Source organism: Diabrotica virgifera, chromosome 8, assembly GCF_917563875.1.
Source record: "Diabrotica virgifera virgifera chromosome 8, PGI_DIABVI_V3a".
Lineage (NCBI taxonomy): Eukaryota > Metazoa > Arthropoda > Insecta > Coleoptera > Chrysomelidae > Diabrotica > Diabrotica virgifera.
Window position 1 is genome coordinate 141,610,009 of NC_065450.1, and position 18,201 is coordinate 141,628,209.

Consider the following 18,201-nt stretch of genomic DNA (forward strand, 5'->3'; position numbering starts at 1 on the left):
GTTTTCACTGTTGATAACATCGGCATCGTTCCGATTGTGACTCTATTGTGTGTAGTACAGTCTTGTATTGTTTGCTTCCGTTTGCTTAGGTTTGTGTTTGCGTGTTTTTAATAATTTAGATGGGTAGGTACTGTGCATAATATATATTTCATGTTATTTTAATTATAACGGAGTTTATTTGTAAGTATACCGTATTTTATTAATTTTTACCATATTCTTCGGCTAACACGGATTTTCGATAACCCGGATCGGCCGCGGTCCCGATTAATCCCAGTTATCGAGGTTCCACTGTACTTCTATCATTAAATGCACAATTGTTTCACATATCGGCTGCACTAATACAACAAACCTATCGAGCAGGACCCCGAACCTCGAAAAGGCTGATTGCGCTGTTAGAAACTATGAACACCGAAATCATAGTCAATTATGTCCGAGAAGCTCATAAAATTAAATATTTGAAAGTGTCATCTCTGCTTGTGTTAGTTGTAGGGTGAACTGACTAGCCCTATTGGGACCGTGCAAGTTCGGCAAAGCGACCCCTATTTCTACGCTCTGCAACTTTATTCGCACTTTTAATTATATTGTCCAATTATATTAGTCCTGGTTACTGGATAATTGTCAAGGCCATAGCCCAAAAAAGTAATAAGAAGAAGAAATAAGATTCAGGTTATGTTATCAAAACTTAAACAATTGTATGTATTAAATAAAATTAGTTATTAAAATGCAGTACTGCAAGCAAAATACAATTAATTAAATTTACCTTTATATAATAATTGCATACCATATCAATATTGTGGAGCAATATATAATTTTTCTGCTTCAATGACAGAAGGTATGAAATATACATCAATTTGACAATTTCAATTGACAATATGAATTATTTAAGATAGTTGCAATTTCTCCGCGACTCGCGCACGGTCGTTTCTCGTTTCCCTTCCAAGTACTTGCACACCGAAGCAGCCGTTCCCAAACTTGAAAAAAGGAAGGAGTAGCACCTCTACAACAAACCAGAGTTCAGCTGACCTGGCTGACCCTCTGTGAGGGTCCTATGTCTAGTATTATAGATGAAGACACAGCGACGATGAAAGCGGATATGAAAATTCGAAACAGCGAATTCGGAGGAAGTGGCAGCCCGACTTTAGGCGTAGTAAATAAGTATATACAGTAGGGTGCATCGAAAAAGGCGAAATTTTTTTTTGCGATGGAAAAGTAATACCTCACAAAAGTTGCCCAATCAACTGTTAAATATTTTGGTAAAATTTTTTCGAAATTGGAAAATATCTTCTGCCCCCCAAGACAATTAAAAATTTTGAAAAAATGTTAACAGACGAAAAAATTTTTTATTTCGAAACGAAAATGTAATAGCTCACAAAAGTTGCCTAACACACTATTTAGTATTTTAGTAAAATTGCGTTGAAATAAAATAATATTTTCTGCCCCCCACGGCAACTAAAAATTAGAAAAAATTCATTAATCTGTGAATTTCTTTTGTAAGGGAAATGTAATACTTAATAATTTAAATTGGAAAATATTTTCTGGTTTCACAAGGCAACTAAAAATTTTACTTAATAACAAAGTATACTAAAACATTCTTTTTATAACAAAATAGCCTAACTTATCCGTCTCCCTGACGTCACATAATTTTTTTAATACTAAAAAAAATATAAAGCAAAGTACAAAATTAGATATATAAATATTACAAAAAATAAAGTAAACGCATTCTATTCGAAGATGTCTTCCGATTTAGCATTAAAGTGAGACATAGTTTTTCTGAAATCAATTCGAGTTTTTATAAATCCATCCCTCGAATACGCTCCACAAACTGCTAAAGAAGCTTATGTCACAAGCTTGATACATCGTTCTACACATTGTTTGTGGCAGGGATATTTCTCAATCTCGATGTTAAAAGAGTTTAAGTTAGGATTCTTAATAAAGTCTCGCAGATTGTCACTCGAAAATCTAGAGAATATAGATAGTTCTGTTAGGTGATATTCTTGTTAGTTAATTAACTCAAAGTAGTCGGTTGAATCAAAATTTTTATAGGAGAAAGTGTGAAGACCCTCACGTTTTTTTATTTGGTCACTGGCAAACTTCTTTTGATGTCCAAGGGGTAGATCATTTTAATGTCGCAGACATACAAACCACTGAAGCGGTTTTTTAAGATGTTCTTCTAACAGCCGTATTACATCACCCTTAACGCCAGTATTTACGACTGTTTCGTCCCATGCAATAGCTGGATTTGATAATTTCTGATATACCAGACAGCAGATACCCATATCCGAAATATTTGCATCCTGGCTCATGCACAAGTGTTATGTATTTTTCCACGATCGATTGGCCATAAAAATTGGTACAGTTTTTTACTTGAGCTAAAGTTTTATCTTTGCGTCGGTAACTTTCTTCTTTTACCGTTGTTCTCTCTGATTATATTTGTTTTTGTTTTCCCAATCAATCGTTTCCCCAGCTTATCACCATTTTTCTGGGACCTCTTTGATTCAATAGAAATTAGAAAAGACAATTAATCAGAGTGTCACATCTGCATGCTGCAAGATCGAAACGTGTATTTTACTTTTGTTCTTAAAGCATTGAATTTTATTTTTGTAAAATTCACTGTTTTGCCTGTTCTTAAATGGTTTCATAAGTTTCATATATTTGTCATGATAGGCTTTTAAAAGCTGAATAATTCTTGTATGTTAAATTATTGGAATTAAAGCCTTTTTTTCCATATTTCCTCCAATTTAATTGCAACCTGTTCGGCAATACCCGAAAATTCTGGCTCTTTATTGCTGAGTTTTTTATCCTCTTGCAACAACAAAACTTCATCGCTTGTTTGTATTTCGGTAAAACATTTTCAGGCACGTATATTTGGTGGTTGCCCAAAAATGAGGCGGTCCACAACACATCTTGATTTTATTCCCCATGGTCCTGGTTTATCTATTTTAAAAATATTTAATTTACAAACAACAATAGTAACAAAGTAAGGCATCGCACCAAACATAAGTGAAAATTACAGGCACGGACTCACGAAGCGGGACATTTCAAAAGGTTTGGGGAGACTGAAAAAACAAATAAAACTTTAAATTACGTTTAAATTTGTAATTGACAACATTTTAAGTTTTCTTTAATTGATCTTAGATAGAGTTAGCACATATTTTATTTCAAATAATTTGAAATTTCCATAAAAATCAGAAGGTCGAAAATTCGCTTAGAAAAAAAAATGAAAAATACTAATAAGCTGAAAAATAACACTAGCAACTTTTTCACGCTATTAGATATAACATTTCCAACTTTTATTTTTTCGATGCACCCTAATATACAGGGTGGGCCAAAAAATAGAGTCACCTCGATATTTGGCAGTAGTTATTAAATTTTAAGAAAATGCCGAAACAGGTTGATTTTTATTTTTAAGTTGCAATTTTTTTAAATATATTTCATACTAGTGACGTTATGCATCTGAGCGTGATGACGTAATCGATGACTTTTTTAAATGGAAATAGGGGTCGTGTGAAAGCTCATTTGAAAGGGTGTTTATTTGGTTATTCGGTAATATAAAAAATAATATCATTATTTGTACAGGGTGGCCGAAAAAATAATTTTTGATTTAAATTAATTGACGCAAAAATAAGAATGTATGTAATTTATTTAACTCAAAATACATTCTACTGTTGTCAGAGAATAAAACAAATATTTATTTGCCAAATAAACATTGCTTTTAGCTTAAATTAAATGTTCAAACTGCCAAGATGTAGGTGGGATGCTGTTTATGACTTAATTTAAGATAAAAGAAATATTTATTTGTAAACTAAACATTTTTTTCTATTTCCTGACAGCAGTACAATGTATTTTGGGTTAAATAAATTACATACATTCTTCTTTTTGCGCCAATTAATTTGATTAAAAAATTATATTATTTTTTGGGTCACCCTGTATAATGATATTGTTTATATTACTAAATAGAGAATTGAACAGCCTTTCAGATGAGCTGCCACACTACCCTTATTCCCATTTAAAAAAAATCATCGATTACGTCATCACTCTCAGATGGATGACGTCATTAGTATGAAATATATGCCAAAAAATTGCAATATAAAAATAAAAATCGACCTGTTTCGACATTTCATTAAAATCTAATAACTACTGCCAAATATCGAGGGTGACTTTTTTCTTTGGCCCATCCTGTATAGCAGGGGTCACCAATTAGTTTCCTTAAGGGTCCGTTTCGAAAACCTATGACACTTCCGGGGTTCGGATTTATGCTGCCTATGTCTGACTGTTCTGATTCGGTTTTTTTGTTGGATTCTTGTTAAAAAATATCCCCTATAAACAAATCAGAAGGATGCCGGGCGAAATTTTTGGGCAGAAATTGTTTAAAATTTTTTTTAGCAAATTCAAAACATCACCTTTTTTGCCCGCGAAAATATGTTTTTTCCATTTTTGGGTCATCTTAAATAAAAAAGATCTGTCATTTTATTAAAACAAGAGTTTTCAAGCATCGAAAATGCATATTTTCGCATTTTTCAGATGTTAAACCGCTTATAACTCGAAAACTATCAACTTTTCAGAAATATGACAAGAGACCTTTATTGTTGATACTTACTCAAGAAATCTAAAAATACATTTTTCGAGGCAAAAAAGTAATTTTGAATTTGCTTAAAAAATGTTTCACCCGGCACCCTTCTAATTTGTTTAAAGGGAACATTCTTGAACAGAAATCCGCAAAGAAATCGAGTCAGAAACATTTTTCATACGAAAGTGGCCTCACACATGGACTAATATGAAAAGGAAAACTAACAATATCTGGAAGTTGAGTCAGGAAGTTTGATAATTACCCGGAAAGGATGAAAGGATTTGATTTTAGTTCAGTGCCTCCACCCAGGTGCTCCGATGAGGAAACGGCTATTCCGAAATACGTATAAGCACATAGCAGAGGTGCTGTACTGTAATCAAATCTAAACCATCCTTTCTTTTCTTTTAATAATATCTGATTGTTTTTTGGTTACTGTATACTTTTCTGAAGTTTTCCTGGTACAATAAATAAAATATAAACTCATTGTGTATTGTTTTGATGTTATTATCAGGATATTTTGAAAACAGTAGTATTGTAAATTGTTACTGAGAATATTTTAAAAATTAAGAATTTATATTTTGAATGCTAATGAAGTTTTTAGACATCTTCAATTTGGTAGAAAAGAAACTGAGGAATTTAAAATAAATAATCATAGTACAAAATGCTAATTAACATGTTATCTTTTCTACATTAGTTTCAATGCAAGGTGTTTGTTGCAAACTTATTAAATCTGAAAATTATTTTAATTAAATGCACATCTGAAAAGTACTCCTACTTAACATGTAGTAGAGAGGAAATGAATATAAAAAAATGCGCATGACAATTTTATATTACAGCTTACTTAATTTCAAAATTAATGATTAGTAAGTATAACAATAAGGGGGAAAACTATTTATAAAATTAAATTATCAGAGAGAAAAATGACATTGTTTTATTGGTGACCCCTGCTGTATAGAATAGATTGAGAACGACACAGAGGGCGATTGAACGAGCTATGGTAGGAGTATCTATGACGGAACTTACAGTTGAGTCCGCGAGTCTTTACCCTGCGTCATTAATACCTGGCGAGATAAAAAAAAACAGTAAACCTCGATATAACGGACTAATTAAGGGGACGGGGTGTCCGTTAAAGCCGAAAGTCCGATATATAAAAATAGGTTTAAAATAAATAAAAAACTTCTTTTTTGAAAATCTGTACACTGTATTTATATGCAGAGTGGGCCAAATAAAAGGAGCCACCCCGATATTTGGCAGTATTTATTGGTTTTTAAGAAAAAAAAAGGTCAATTTTTGATCTAAGGGGACACATTTTTACGGTACAAACATCTGTCATTTGTTAACCCTCTCCCTTCCACTTCCCCCACAACTTATTTTTAAATAGGGAATAGGGGTCGTGTGCTAGCTCATTTGAAAGGTTATTCGATTTTCTATTCAGTAATATCAACATTGACATAAAAATTTATGCAGGGTGTCCAAGAAAAATTATTTTAAATTAAATTAATTGACACAAAAAGAAGAATGTATGTAATTTATTTAACTCAGAATACATTCTACTGCTGATAAAAAACAGAAAAAAATGTTTATTTGATAAATAAACACAGTTTGTTGCTTAAATTCAATATTCAACCTACCAAGAGGCAGATGGGTGGAAGCTTGAACATTAAAATTAAGCAAAAAGCAGTGTCTATTTATCAAAAAACATTTTATTCGGTTTTCTGTCAGCAGTACAATGTGTTCTGAGTTAAATAAATTACATACATTCTTCTTTTTGTGTCAATTAATTTAATTCAAAATAATTTTTATTGGACACCCTGTATACATTTTTAAGTCGATGTTGATATTACTGAATAGAGAATTGAATAACCTTTCAAATACGCTAGCACACAACTCCTATTCCCTATTTAAAAATAAGGGGTGGAGGAAGTGGAAGGGAGGGAGTTGACAAATGACAGATATTTGTATCGTAAAAATGTGTCCCCCTTAGATCAACAATTAACCTGTTTCTTCATTTTCTTAGAATCTAATAAATACTGCCAAATATAGGGGTGGCTCCTTTTATTTGGCCCACTCTGTATAAATAAAAAACACAAACAAGATTATATTTAATTATCTTCAGAAATTCGTCGTGAAGTGACGTTGTTTGATATCGACACGCTTGCTTTCGGTAATCCTGCTTTGAAAAAGGAATCCAAGTTTTGTTTGCACTTTTGAAGTTTGCTATAATCAACTCTCTAAAATTACGAAATTGCGTATAATACAGTTGAACTTCGTTGTCTGAATAATCAATAAATGTTATTAGATCGTTAAGATGCGATCTTCTTACCTCTGAGAACTTCATTTTTTGCAGTGTTGTTTTGCCTTCTTTGCTATCTTCACTTCTATCCTATGTTTTAGGTTCATACCTTCATCTGCTATTTCACTATACCCAGGGACACCTTCATCTACTTCTAGCCATTGTAAAATAAAACATCTCAGCTACCTACTTCTTCTCCGGCATTATTAGATATGTGTTGTCTTACAGAAATCAGGAATTTCCAACCCTTCTAATCTTATGTCTGCATCTTGGAAACAGTCAATTTTTTTTACTAGATATTCGTTTGGTTTCCAAAATTATTCCCTGATCCATGGGTTGAATTTGCGATGTTGTATTTTTGGCAAAAACATACAACTTAAGTTTCTAGGTAGGCGTAGCATTTGGGGTCCACGGGGACCCCGTTGGTATTCAATGTATGCCAGGTTAAGCATGTATCATATCAACAGGACGTTTTTAATTTTTTTACATTTGACCGGATTTTTCGTCCGTTATATCCGAATTCCGTTATATAGAGGTCCGTTATATCGAGGTTTTACTGTACTTTTTATCTAGCATTATTCTCTTCCACGCATGAAACTCATGACAAACCAGCTGCCGTTTGTTATTAAGTAAAAACACATGTTATTTTTATGAATCATCTAGACTCAGTGCATTGAAAAGAGATAGCTACAAAAAAGACGATTCGGTATGTTTTCATATTTTAAGCACAATTTGTTTGACGTTTCTGCTTTGTTTACTTTTGTGGCTGTCAGTAAGTTGAATTTTTTGCGGTTTTTGTCGAATTTTTGCGTTTTGAAGTTTCTTTATATTACACAAACAGTTGTTTTCACAACTAATTTTATATTGGGCTTGGAAATTTTAAGGTAAGTAATTATATTTTGGCAATTAATATTTAAAACATACAAAGCTAACGTCATTTACACAGTAAAGAAATGATTGTGTTTAGATTTCCGTCAAAGTGAATAAAATAACAAAATACCTGCGTTATTGAATTTTTTTATAAATTGTTTATTTATTTATTAATCAATAATAATAAAAGAATTTATTAAGCTACTTCAAATGTAGCTGTAATTTTGCACAAAAAATTTTGAAGCAATACTATTTGACATTCTATATAAACTCCTGCACAAAATTAACGCACCACTTTAATTAATCTAAATATTTACAATATGAACGCAAAATAAAATTAAGTTACATTGAAATAATAATAAACACCTACAAATAAGTCCAACATGACTTTATCTGACCTTAATTTGCCTTAGTGTTTCTTTTAAAAAAATGGTTTTGCCGAAAATGCATAAATAAGCTAGCATAACTCCAAATTGCAAAAAGAAAAAAATCACTAAAGTAACACAATAAAATGCATCTGGGTCAACACTTATACCGTGTAGGCCCTCCTCTACTTCTTATGACTGCATTTATGCGTCGAGGTATGCTTGATATCAAACGTTCAACAAAAGCTTGCGGAATATTCTCACATTCTTCAATAACGGCCTCAATGAGTTGGTTGTGATTGGCAATAGGGAGTCTACGACTTCGAATCTTTTTTTTTGAGATAGTCCCATAGATTCTCTATAGAGTTCAAATCCGGGACTCTTAGGTGGCCACTCTAATAATGGAATATCAACATCATTTAGGCAGCCAATAACCTGTCGAGCCACATGAGGACGAGTGTTGTCTTGCATGAATAAAAAATTAAGTTTAAGAAACGGAGCAAAAGGCATTATATTCGACAATAATGTTGTCTAAGTAATAATTGGCATTCATAGACCTCGTACGTATGGGGACCAACTCCGTACGAGCTTCAAAACAAATTCCCCCCCAAAACATTTTAAAGCCACCACCAAAAGGTACTTTAGGAGAGATATTGCATCTGACAAACCTTTCTCCTCGCCTTCGCCAGACATGCTCACGACCATCTGGAGTTTTTATGTTTAACAAACTGGAACATGAAGTAAAAAGTTTACCCTAGTTTACTTCTAGTAGAAGTTTACTCTAGTCTTATCGGAGAAAAGAACTCGTTTCCAATTATTGATGGTCCAATTTTAATGCAATCTTGCAAAATTCAATCTCTGAACCCTGTGTTCTCTGGTAAGCAAGGGTTTTTTGTCCGGTTTCCTGTTGCTCAATTCTGCTTCATGTAAACGTCTTCTAACTGTTCGAGATGATATCGCGACATTTCGAACATCTGCTAGTTCATTTTTTTAGCAAATTTCTGGTGACTCTCCTATCTCTGATAATATTCGGTAACGAGATATTTAAAATTAAAGTCACACTAAATTTTTTTTCACTCCTGTAACTTATTAAAATAAACATTATAGTTTTCAGGAACTTTCGGCCCTCGGTAATAACGTAATATTTAATTCTGCGTTTAAATTTTTCAAAAATACTTATTACTTTTCTCAGGATTCGAACAAAATGAATACATTAAAAACACATTGAACATTTTGACAGGCGACATTTTGCGCCTATATCCTTATAGAGAAGTCAATATAGAACGAAAATATGCATTGCTTCGGAAAAATTCAAACAAGCTTTTATTTTTCTCAAACTTTTTTTGTTAGTTTATATACATATTAAAGTAAAAAGTCCTTCTCACAGATTTTGCTCCTAATTTTTTATTAATTACAAATTGAAGAGTCTCAGATGCAGAATCCACCAATTTAATAAAAATTAAAATGGTAAATAGTAGTTTAAATCTGAGGCTTTTCGCGTTGGAGCTATTTTTCGATTCAGAGGTGTGCACGCTAACAAAAGCTACTGAAGACGCCTGAAATGGTAGAAACAGCCTGTCTAGTTGGTGTGCAACCCTCTGAATGGAAAACAAGCAAAACCATCATTTATTATTTTGTTTATTAATTGTTTAAACAATAACAATTGTTTTGTATAAATAATTTTAAAAAATTCGTTGAATGCATCATTTTACTTTGATCAAATATGCTTATATTTTGTTTTTTTTTATTATGCTGAATCCGAATATGGCATTACAATTCTTATACCTTATTCTTCATAAAATGTTCTGCATAGTCTAAAGTCTAAGATTCAATTATCAAATATCAAATTTTGTGAATTTTATACGAGGTATGTCAAAAATATGAATTTCGTTAAAGAGTAAAGTACCTTTATATTCCAGAATATCAAAAATTGTTATTATGAAAAGTTGTTTGAAATTAAAAATTATCTCATAATATACAATTACATCCCGAAAAAAAGTTTTTCAATTTTTTCTCAAATTACGCATACCCATTATCATTTTATTACAATAATATCTACAACCATAGATCTACAACCATCTAAAACAATATTAGATACAACCATAACAAAATATCAAACTTTTTCAATTTTGTACGAGGTATGTAAAAAATATAAATTTCGCTTAACAGTTTAGCGTCTTTATAGTTCACAATATTTCAATTAGAAGGATGTAATTGAATATTGAATTCCAAACAACTTTTCTTAATAATAATTTTCGATATTGTGAAATATAAAGGTAATTTACTCTTCAGCAAAATTCATATTTTTTTACACACCTCGTACAAAATTAATAACATTTGATATCGGATAGTTGCATCTTATATACTATTCGATGCAGAGCATTTTATAAAGAATAACTTTTTTCGTAAAGCTTATAATAAAAAAGTTATTATGTAATAAGTTCCAAGTTACGCAGACATATTGTATAATAGACAATTTTTTTTTGTTTAACATTTATTATTGTTGAAGATTATTATTAAATGTATTTTAGGCAAGTTTTACAGAAAAAAGTTTTGATCACTTTGTGCAAACATTTTTTAGCTGGTAATTTTCGGTTTTTTATTACATTTCTTATCTTTCGTAATTTTCTCAAAAAAAAATTGTTTATTTTATTTCTAAAAGTGGCAGGAACTCTGTAAAAGTACGAAGTTTTAAAAAATTACATTTTTGAGACGTCGTATCATTTGAATTTTTGAGTTTTTGAGATTTTTTTTGAATGAAACATCATTTAGTAAGATGTTTGAAAGGAAAGTAGTGCAAATTTGAGAGTTTTGTATGTATAATTGTATTAGTTACACATTTTTTAAATAATTTTTAAACAAAATTCATGTAGTTCTGATTTTCCGCCCCCATCGTACTTATGACCATACAGTTTATTTCTTTTTATTATAACAATAAGATAGCTTAATTGTTCCTCTTTCATGCACAATTTGTAAAATTTCATTTTATCCATTAGTTAAAGAATTATATTAAAATAACTCAAGCGTGCGCTTCGCCGAATGCCAGTTTAAAGCGCGCCAATGTTTGTGAGAAGGGTGACTTTAGCGTTATAAATAAAAAATTATAGAACCTATAGATTTAATTTGAGAAAAATCTCTAGGTAAGGTATTTTTTGTAAAACTTTCTGAATTTTTCAATGGTCATGACAGTTTTTTTTCAAAGTTTTATATTTTCTGAGTTATTTAAAAAAACAACTAATTTCGCAGATCATTTGTTTAATAAAAAATAAAGCACCCACTTCTGGTGTAGAACTTTTTGATACGTTGTTTATTAAATATTTCTTAATTAAATTACAAAACTTTCTATCTTGTTTGATTTTTTCCGAAGTCAAAATCTCTATTGACTCCCCTATTAAGTCAAAGTTGATTTCATGTAATCGAATTAACATATATGATATATTTCAATAAAGTCGTTCCATGAATGCAATTCAAATATTTTGCCAATCTCATTTTAAAGTCATCTACTTTAAAATGTATGTGTCTGAATTATCAACGTGAATCAGCCGGATCTAATTAAATTATTAGAAGAATTTTTTTTACCAAGTAACAAAAAAAACATTTTTATTTAATTAATTAATGTTTTATATTTTGGTAACGATTTCCGAAGTGGAAATCAAAACGTATAAAATAAACTTATTTTAAAGTAAAATTGTGATTTATTCTTATTACAAATAGTACGTTCTCTATTTCAATATTTACAAAAATATAGGAAAAAACAAAATCCCAAAAGTGTAAACATTTTTACTAAATTAGGAACTGTTTCGGAAAATAGTTTTTTCACCAAAATATTAATACTCTGGGCTAATTAGCAAAATACAAGAAAAAGTTATTTACCAGCAATTTTATTGCTGAAATCGAATCTTATGATTGTATATATTAATAATATGAGTACCTATGCAAAGTCCGCAGATAGTGTGCTACTTTTTTAAAAGCAAAACGGCGCCCGAAAATCGTGTTTTTTTCAATCTTTGCTCTATAACTCCAAAGATTTTAATTTTACACCAAAAACACCCAAATAAAAATTCACCGTAATTAAGTTCTACATAGAGAAGTGTTTCTCCCGATTTACTTCGACGAAAATCTTCCCCGGAAAATTCGGGTTTTTGCAACGAAATTTTTAATTTTCAACTAAAATTTTAGATAAGTAATTGTTTATCAATAATTAAATTACTTGGTAATATAAAAGCTCTTTTGGTATAGATAATAATTCCAGAAGTCGATGGAAATTGAATGAACAGTTTAGCAACAATTGAATTGTTAATTAAAAACTTACGGTCGCTATAATAACCACAATAATTATGATACATCATAAGAATAACTATGATTTTTGTATAAAAAGACACTGTAGCTATCTAATGTACTTTATAGAATTGAAATTGGACTAATTAGGCGGCCTCAGGAATATTTTTAAATTATAAACAATTTTTTGGCTTATAAACAATTAGAATATCTCGGGAAATATTCAATTAAATTAAATTATAAAAAACCGTATTGGAAACAAATCGACAGGATGCTTATTTCAAAGGAAAAACGTTTAATTGTGATGAGTGGTTCCTGAGATACAACCGGTCAAAGTTGACCTGCATTTACGGCAAAGATATAAACAATAGGATCATAATTTTCAAACCCTCACCTTTTTAGCTTAGTCCTCTTTCTCCACACCAATTTTCATATCTTTAAAATACTCATAACATAAATTATTATGATAAAAACTATCGATATTACGAGTGAAAATTGCCAATAATAGCAAAATTTCAATCAAAAATAAGGTTGGAGAAAATGTAATCTCAAAGTTCAAAATCGGTATACGTTAAAAAATGCATTTTCTCGGCTTCACATGGAGCAATTTTCTTCTTCATTCTTTTTTTGTTCCCAAGTAACTCGAGTAGAGCCATCTAACTAACGCATTATTAAATGTAAATGTCAAACTTGCTTTTGTTTTGTTATAAGAGACTAATTTATTTATAGGAAAAGAAAACTACATATTTTTTTCAGTTGTAGACTATTTTTAGGTAAACTTACTACAAGTGTACCTTTTACCGTTAAAAACACAAATATTCTCATTTGAAAACTGTATAAATATTTAAACAATCTTTATTTAAACAAATTAAAATTTTTTGTTAGGTATAATCAATAAATTAATTTATTATTATCAAAACAAAAGCAAGTTTGACATTTAGTAATGTGTTAGTTATATGTCTCTACTCGACTTACTTGGGAACAAAAAAAGAATGAAGCAAATTGCTCCATGGGAAGCCGAGAAAATGCATTTTTTTTACCGTATACCGATTTTGAACTTTGAGATTACATTTTCTCCAACCTAATTTTTGATTGAAATTTTGCTATTTTTGGCAATTTTCACTAGTAACATCGATAGTTTTTATTATAATAATATATGTTATTAGTCCGTTCTTTAACGGTAAAATATTGCAAAACCTCTAAATTTTAAAGAACCGTTTGGATTGACATGAAATTTGGCATACACATAGCTAACAAGTCAAAGAAAAAAAGTGATATTGTGCCGATATGTGCTTTTGCCCTGGGGGTGGTTTTCACCCCCTCTTGAGGGTGAAAAAATATTCGTCCAAAGAAAGTCAGAAAATGGATAAACTGGCTAATTTTAAGTAACTTTTGTTCTATAGAGTTTTTTTCACTAAGGCAATACTTTTCGAGTTATTTGGCAGTGAATATGTTCATTTTTTCAACAAAATTCACGCTTTTAGACGGTTTTTCGCAAATAACTCAAATAGTAAGTATTTTGTCGAAAAAATATTCTTAGCAAAAATATAGCCTGTAAAAAATTTTAAAAAATGGTGTATATATCACGTCTCTACACCTAGCAGAAGCAGAAAAATAGGTTCATATTCGTCAAATTCCAAATGGAATAATTTAACGTGAAATAACCAAAAATGAAGCACATTTCGGGGAAAACTCATTACAACTTATTTAAAGTTTTGAAAAAAAGCTTCATTTTTGTTTTATAAAAAAAATTCTAGCATCAAAATTATACAAGTTACGCTCAAAATAAAGTTAGTCCCTTTTGGTTTTGGTATAAAAATCGAGAAAATCACCCCCTAATTAGTATCTTAAATGAACTTAATCGTTACGATTTCACAAATTTCTTAACTCGTGTATATATTGTTTATATTATCTGCAAGTTTTATCGGTTCAAAGTCCTTATTATTGAAAGGACTGTAGTTAAAAGGGGTTGAACGAGTCACTGATCACGAATGTATGCAAATTTAGAAACACCAAATCTCAATCAATTTTTGTCTAACAGAAAAACAAAAAAATACATGATATTCAGAAAAGCAAATCTGACTTTTTTGTTTTTCGAGATTTTTGGCATCTCTAACAATTTTCAAGTTATTTTGAAAAAAAGCATCTTTTTTAAAATATAAATTTTAAAAAAATTTACTTTGATACCAAATTTTTTCAAAAATAAGCACTTTAAATCGATGAAACTTACAGATCATATAAACACAACATAAGTAAAATAATTTGTGGAGCGGTAACGATTAATTTCATTTAAGTTGCTAATTAGGGGGTGGTCTTCCCGATTTTTTTTTTGCAAAAACAAAAGGGACCAAACTTATTTTGAGCGTAACTTGCTTAAATTTAATGATAGAAACTTTTTGTAAAAATAGAAATAAAGCTTTTTTTAAACACTTAAAAAAGTTATAATGGGATTTTTCCCAAAAAGTGCTTAATTTTTTGGATATTTCACGTCGAAATATTCTATTTGAAATTTGGTGAATATGAATCTATTTTTCATTGGCTATAACTCTGGTTCTACGAGATCCAGAGACTTAACACGTACACCATTTTTTTTTACTTTTTTATATGCTATATTTTTGCTAAGAACGTTTTTTTCGACAAAATACTTACTTTTTGAGTTATTTGCGAGAAACCCTCTAAAAATGTGGTTATTTTGTTGAAAAATGAACATATTCACTCGCATATAACTCGAAAAGTGTTGACTTGGCGAAAAAGCTCTATAGAACAAAAGTTACTTAAAATTAGTCAGTTTACCCATTTCCGGACTTATTTTGGACATATATTTTTTCACCCCCAAGAGGGGGTGAAAGTCACCCCCAGGACAAAAGCACACATCGGCACGATATCACTTTTTTTCTTTGACATGTAAGCTATACGTATGCCAAATTTCAAGTCAATCCAAGCGGTTCTTTAAAATTTAGAGCAAAAACCGTGAAAGAATGGACTATATGAGTATTTTAAAGATATGAAAATTAGTGCGGAGAAAGCGGACAAAGATAAAATGGTGATGGTTCGAAAATTATGATCCTATTGGTTATATCTTTGCCGTAAATGCCGGTCAACTTTGACCGGTTGTATCTAAGGAACCACTCATCACAATTAAACGGTAAAATTATTGTGGGTATTATAGCGACCGTAAATTTTTAATTAACAAAATTGAATAACCATTTTAATTACCAATTCAATTGTTGCTAAACTGTTTATTCAATTTTCATCGGCTTCTGGAATTATAATCTATACGAAAAGAGCTTTTATATTGCCAAATTATTTAATTATTGATAAACAACTACTTATCTAAAATTTTAGTTGAAAATTAAAGATTTTGTTGGAAAAACCCGCATTTTCCGGGGAAAATTTTTCATTGAAGTATATCGGGAAAAACACGTCTCTATGCAAAATTTAATTACGGTGAATATTTATTTGGTTGTTTTTGGGGTAAAGTTAAAATCTTTGGCGTTATAGAGCAAAAATTGAAAAAACACGATTTTCGGGCGCCATTTTGTTTATAAAAAAAGAAGCAGACTATCTGCGGACTTTGCATACCTATATTATTAATATGTACATATACAATCATAAGATTCAATTCCAACAATAAAATTGCTGGTAAATAACTTTTCCCAAAAATGGCCTATTCTCCGATAATCTGCCCAGACTATAATTCAAGATTGTAGGAATGATGTTCAAATTTCAACAAGGAAGAAGCCTAACGAATAAAAGCAGTTTTTGTATTGATATTTAACCAGTTGAAGATTAAATCCAAAAGAAAATAGATAAGATAAACTCACCTTACTCTAGGAAAACCAGTTCTGCTCTTAGCAACGTCATCTACATAAAAGTCGATCGTCCCATTTGTTTGTATATAAATACCATAGGCGTTTTTTTCCGCTAGAGAAATCATTTTTGTACTACCTGGGCATTCTACACTCTCAGACTTAAATGTAAATCTTACAGATTTAGTTCCACTCCATTTAATATCCTTGTTCATGTATGAAGTTCCTGGATCCAAGATAAATGGCTTTATTTCTGTCATATCGGTGCTAATGGACGTAATACAATTTGAGGGATTATAGACCCTTAATTGTAAGTTACCAGCTGATGGCAATACTGGATCACTTTTTTCAATAGCCATGATGACAAATGCAGAAACGGCAAAAGAGCCAGCTGCTAAAAGTCCTCCACAAGCCATTCGCTGCAAAGGAGTCCTCAGTAAGCGACATTTTCCTAAAATATTATTAGAAGTCTTTAAGATAGTTAATTTAACTGAAAAGGCACTCAGATAGCAATTCCTTTGAGTTTACTATTTTTCTAAACACCATCTTTATCCTAAATTTTTATACTAAGAAGATACTTAACATATTTAAAATATTTTTAGTAGCTGTGAAGAAAAAATTAACACTAATGATTTCCAATGTTGATCCGCCAACTTTGTAAGCAAATTCGCGGTATCTGCCAAGAGTTTATAAAATATTGAAGAATATTTGCAACATAATAATTATTTTCCAATTTATCAACTTTCTTCTTTTTCTTGCAGTACCGCCTCCTATCGGAGGTTGGCTAACATCACAGCAATTTTAACTTTGTTTGCTGCAGCTATGAGCAATTGTATTGAACTGCACCCATACCACTCCCTTAAATTTCGCAACCAGGAAATCCTCCTACGTCCCACATTTCTCTTTCTCGAGATTTTTCCTTGGATTATGAGTCTTAACAGGGATTACTTTTCCTACCTCATTATGTGGCCTAGATACTCCAGTTTTCTCGCTTGTATGGTTTTTATGACTTCGCATTCCTTCCCCAATCTTCAGCAAAGCATCTTGATTTGTTACTCTCTCTATCCATAGTATTTTCCACATTCTCCTTTTAGACTATTTAGATGGGATTAACTATTTAGATGGGAAATAAGCCACAATTAACTTGAAAAAAATAATTTTATTAACGTTTCGACGCCTAAATCGGGTGTTGTTGTCAAAATACAAAATACTACTAAATTAAACAAAAATGCTGTTGCTTAGTAAAAATTCTTCTAATAATTTATTTAATCTGACTCATTTATATCAGCAATTCAGACATATATTATACATTTTAAAGTAGAAGACTTTAAAATGATACTGCCAATATTTATGAGTTGCGTTCTTGGGACGACTTTACTGAAAGATAGTTCATTCGATTACATGAAATCAACCCCAACTCAAAAATATCCGCCACAAAAAAATCATAGAATGTGATCTGTCTTTAAAAAGACAACCAAATGCAACGGTGACAGTAAAATTCTCGCGTTAGAGATTCCATAGTAAATCACGAGGGAAAACCAGGAAAAAACCTCGTGATACTATCCCGACATCGTAAGTATTTGGTCTTACATTTAGTTTACTCTCAAAACTAATACCAAATTCTGACTTTAATATATGTACAGTATGTCCCTGTAAGTTGAATCCATATGGAAAACTATTTTATTATTAATTTTACGAAAAAAACTTATTCTTCCTAAAAAGCTCTACATGGTCCAAAACCTAAGATTTAACCATAAAATATCAAATTTTTTGAATATTATACGAGGTATGTCAAAAAGTTTGAATTTCACTCAAGAGTAAAGTAGCTTTATTTTACACAATATTGAAAATTTCTATTATGAAAAGTTGTTTGGAATTAAAAACTATATTCTAGTGTGCAATTACATCCTTCTAATTGAATTTTTTTTTAAATTATGGATAACTAACATTATTTTCAGTTGTCATTTCAGATAACTCGTTTATTATTAGTTTTTCGAAAAAAAAAAATGATTCTTAATA

General features: G+C 30.6%; 1 protein-coding gene across 1 annotated transcript in view; it reads right to left on the reverse strand.

Moving 5' to 3' along the window:
* LOC126889810 (peptide transporter family 1-like) overlaps nt 1-18,201 on the reverse strand; it is a 121,220-nt gene that overhangs the window by 35,069 nt on the left and 67,950 nt on the right. Inside the window, exon 7 of the mRNA XM_050658469.1 lies at nt 16,198-16,633. Coding sequence (XP_050514426.1) covers nt 16,198-16,633 — 436 coding nt within the window. The remainder of the gene's footprint in view (nt 1-16,197; nt 16,634-18,201) is intronic.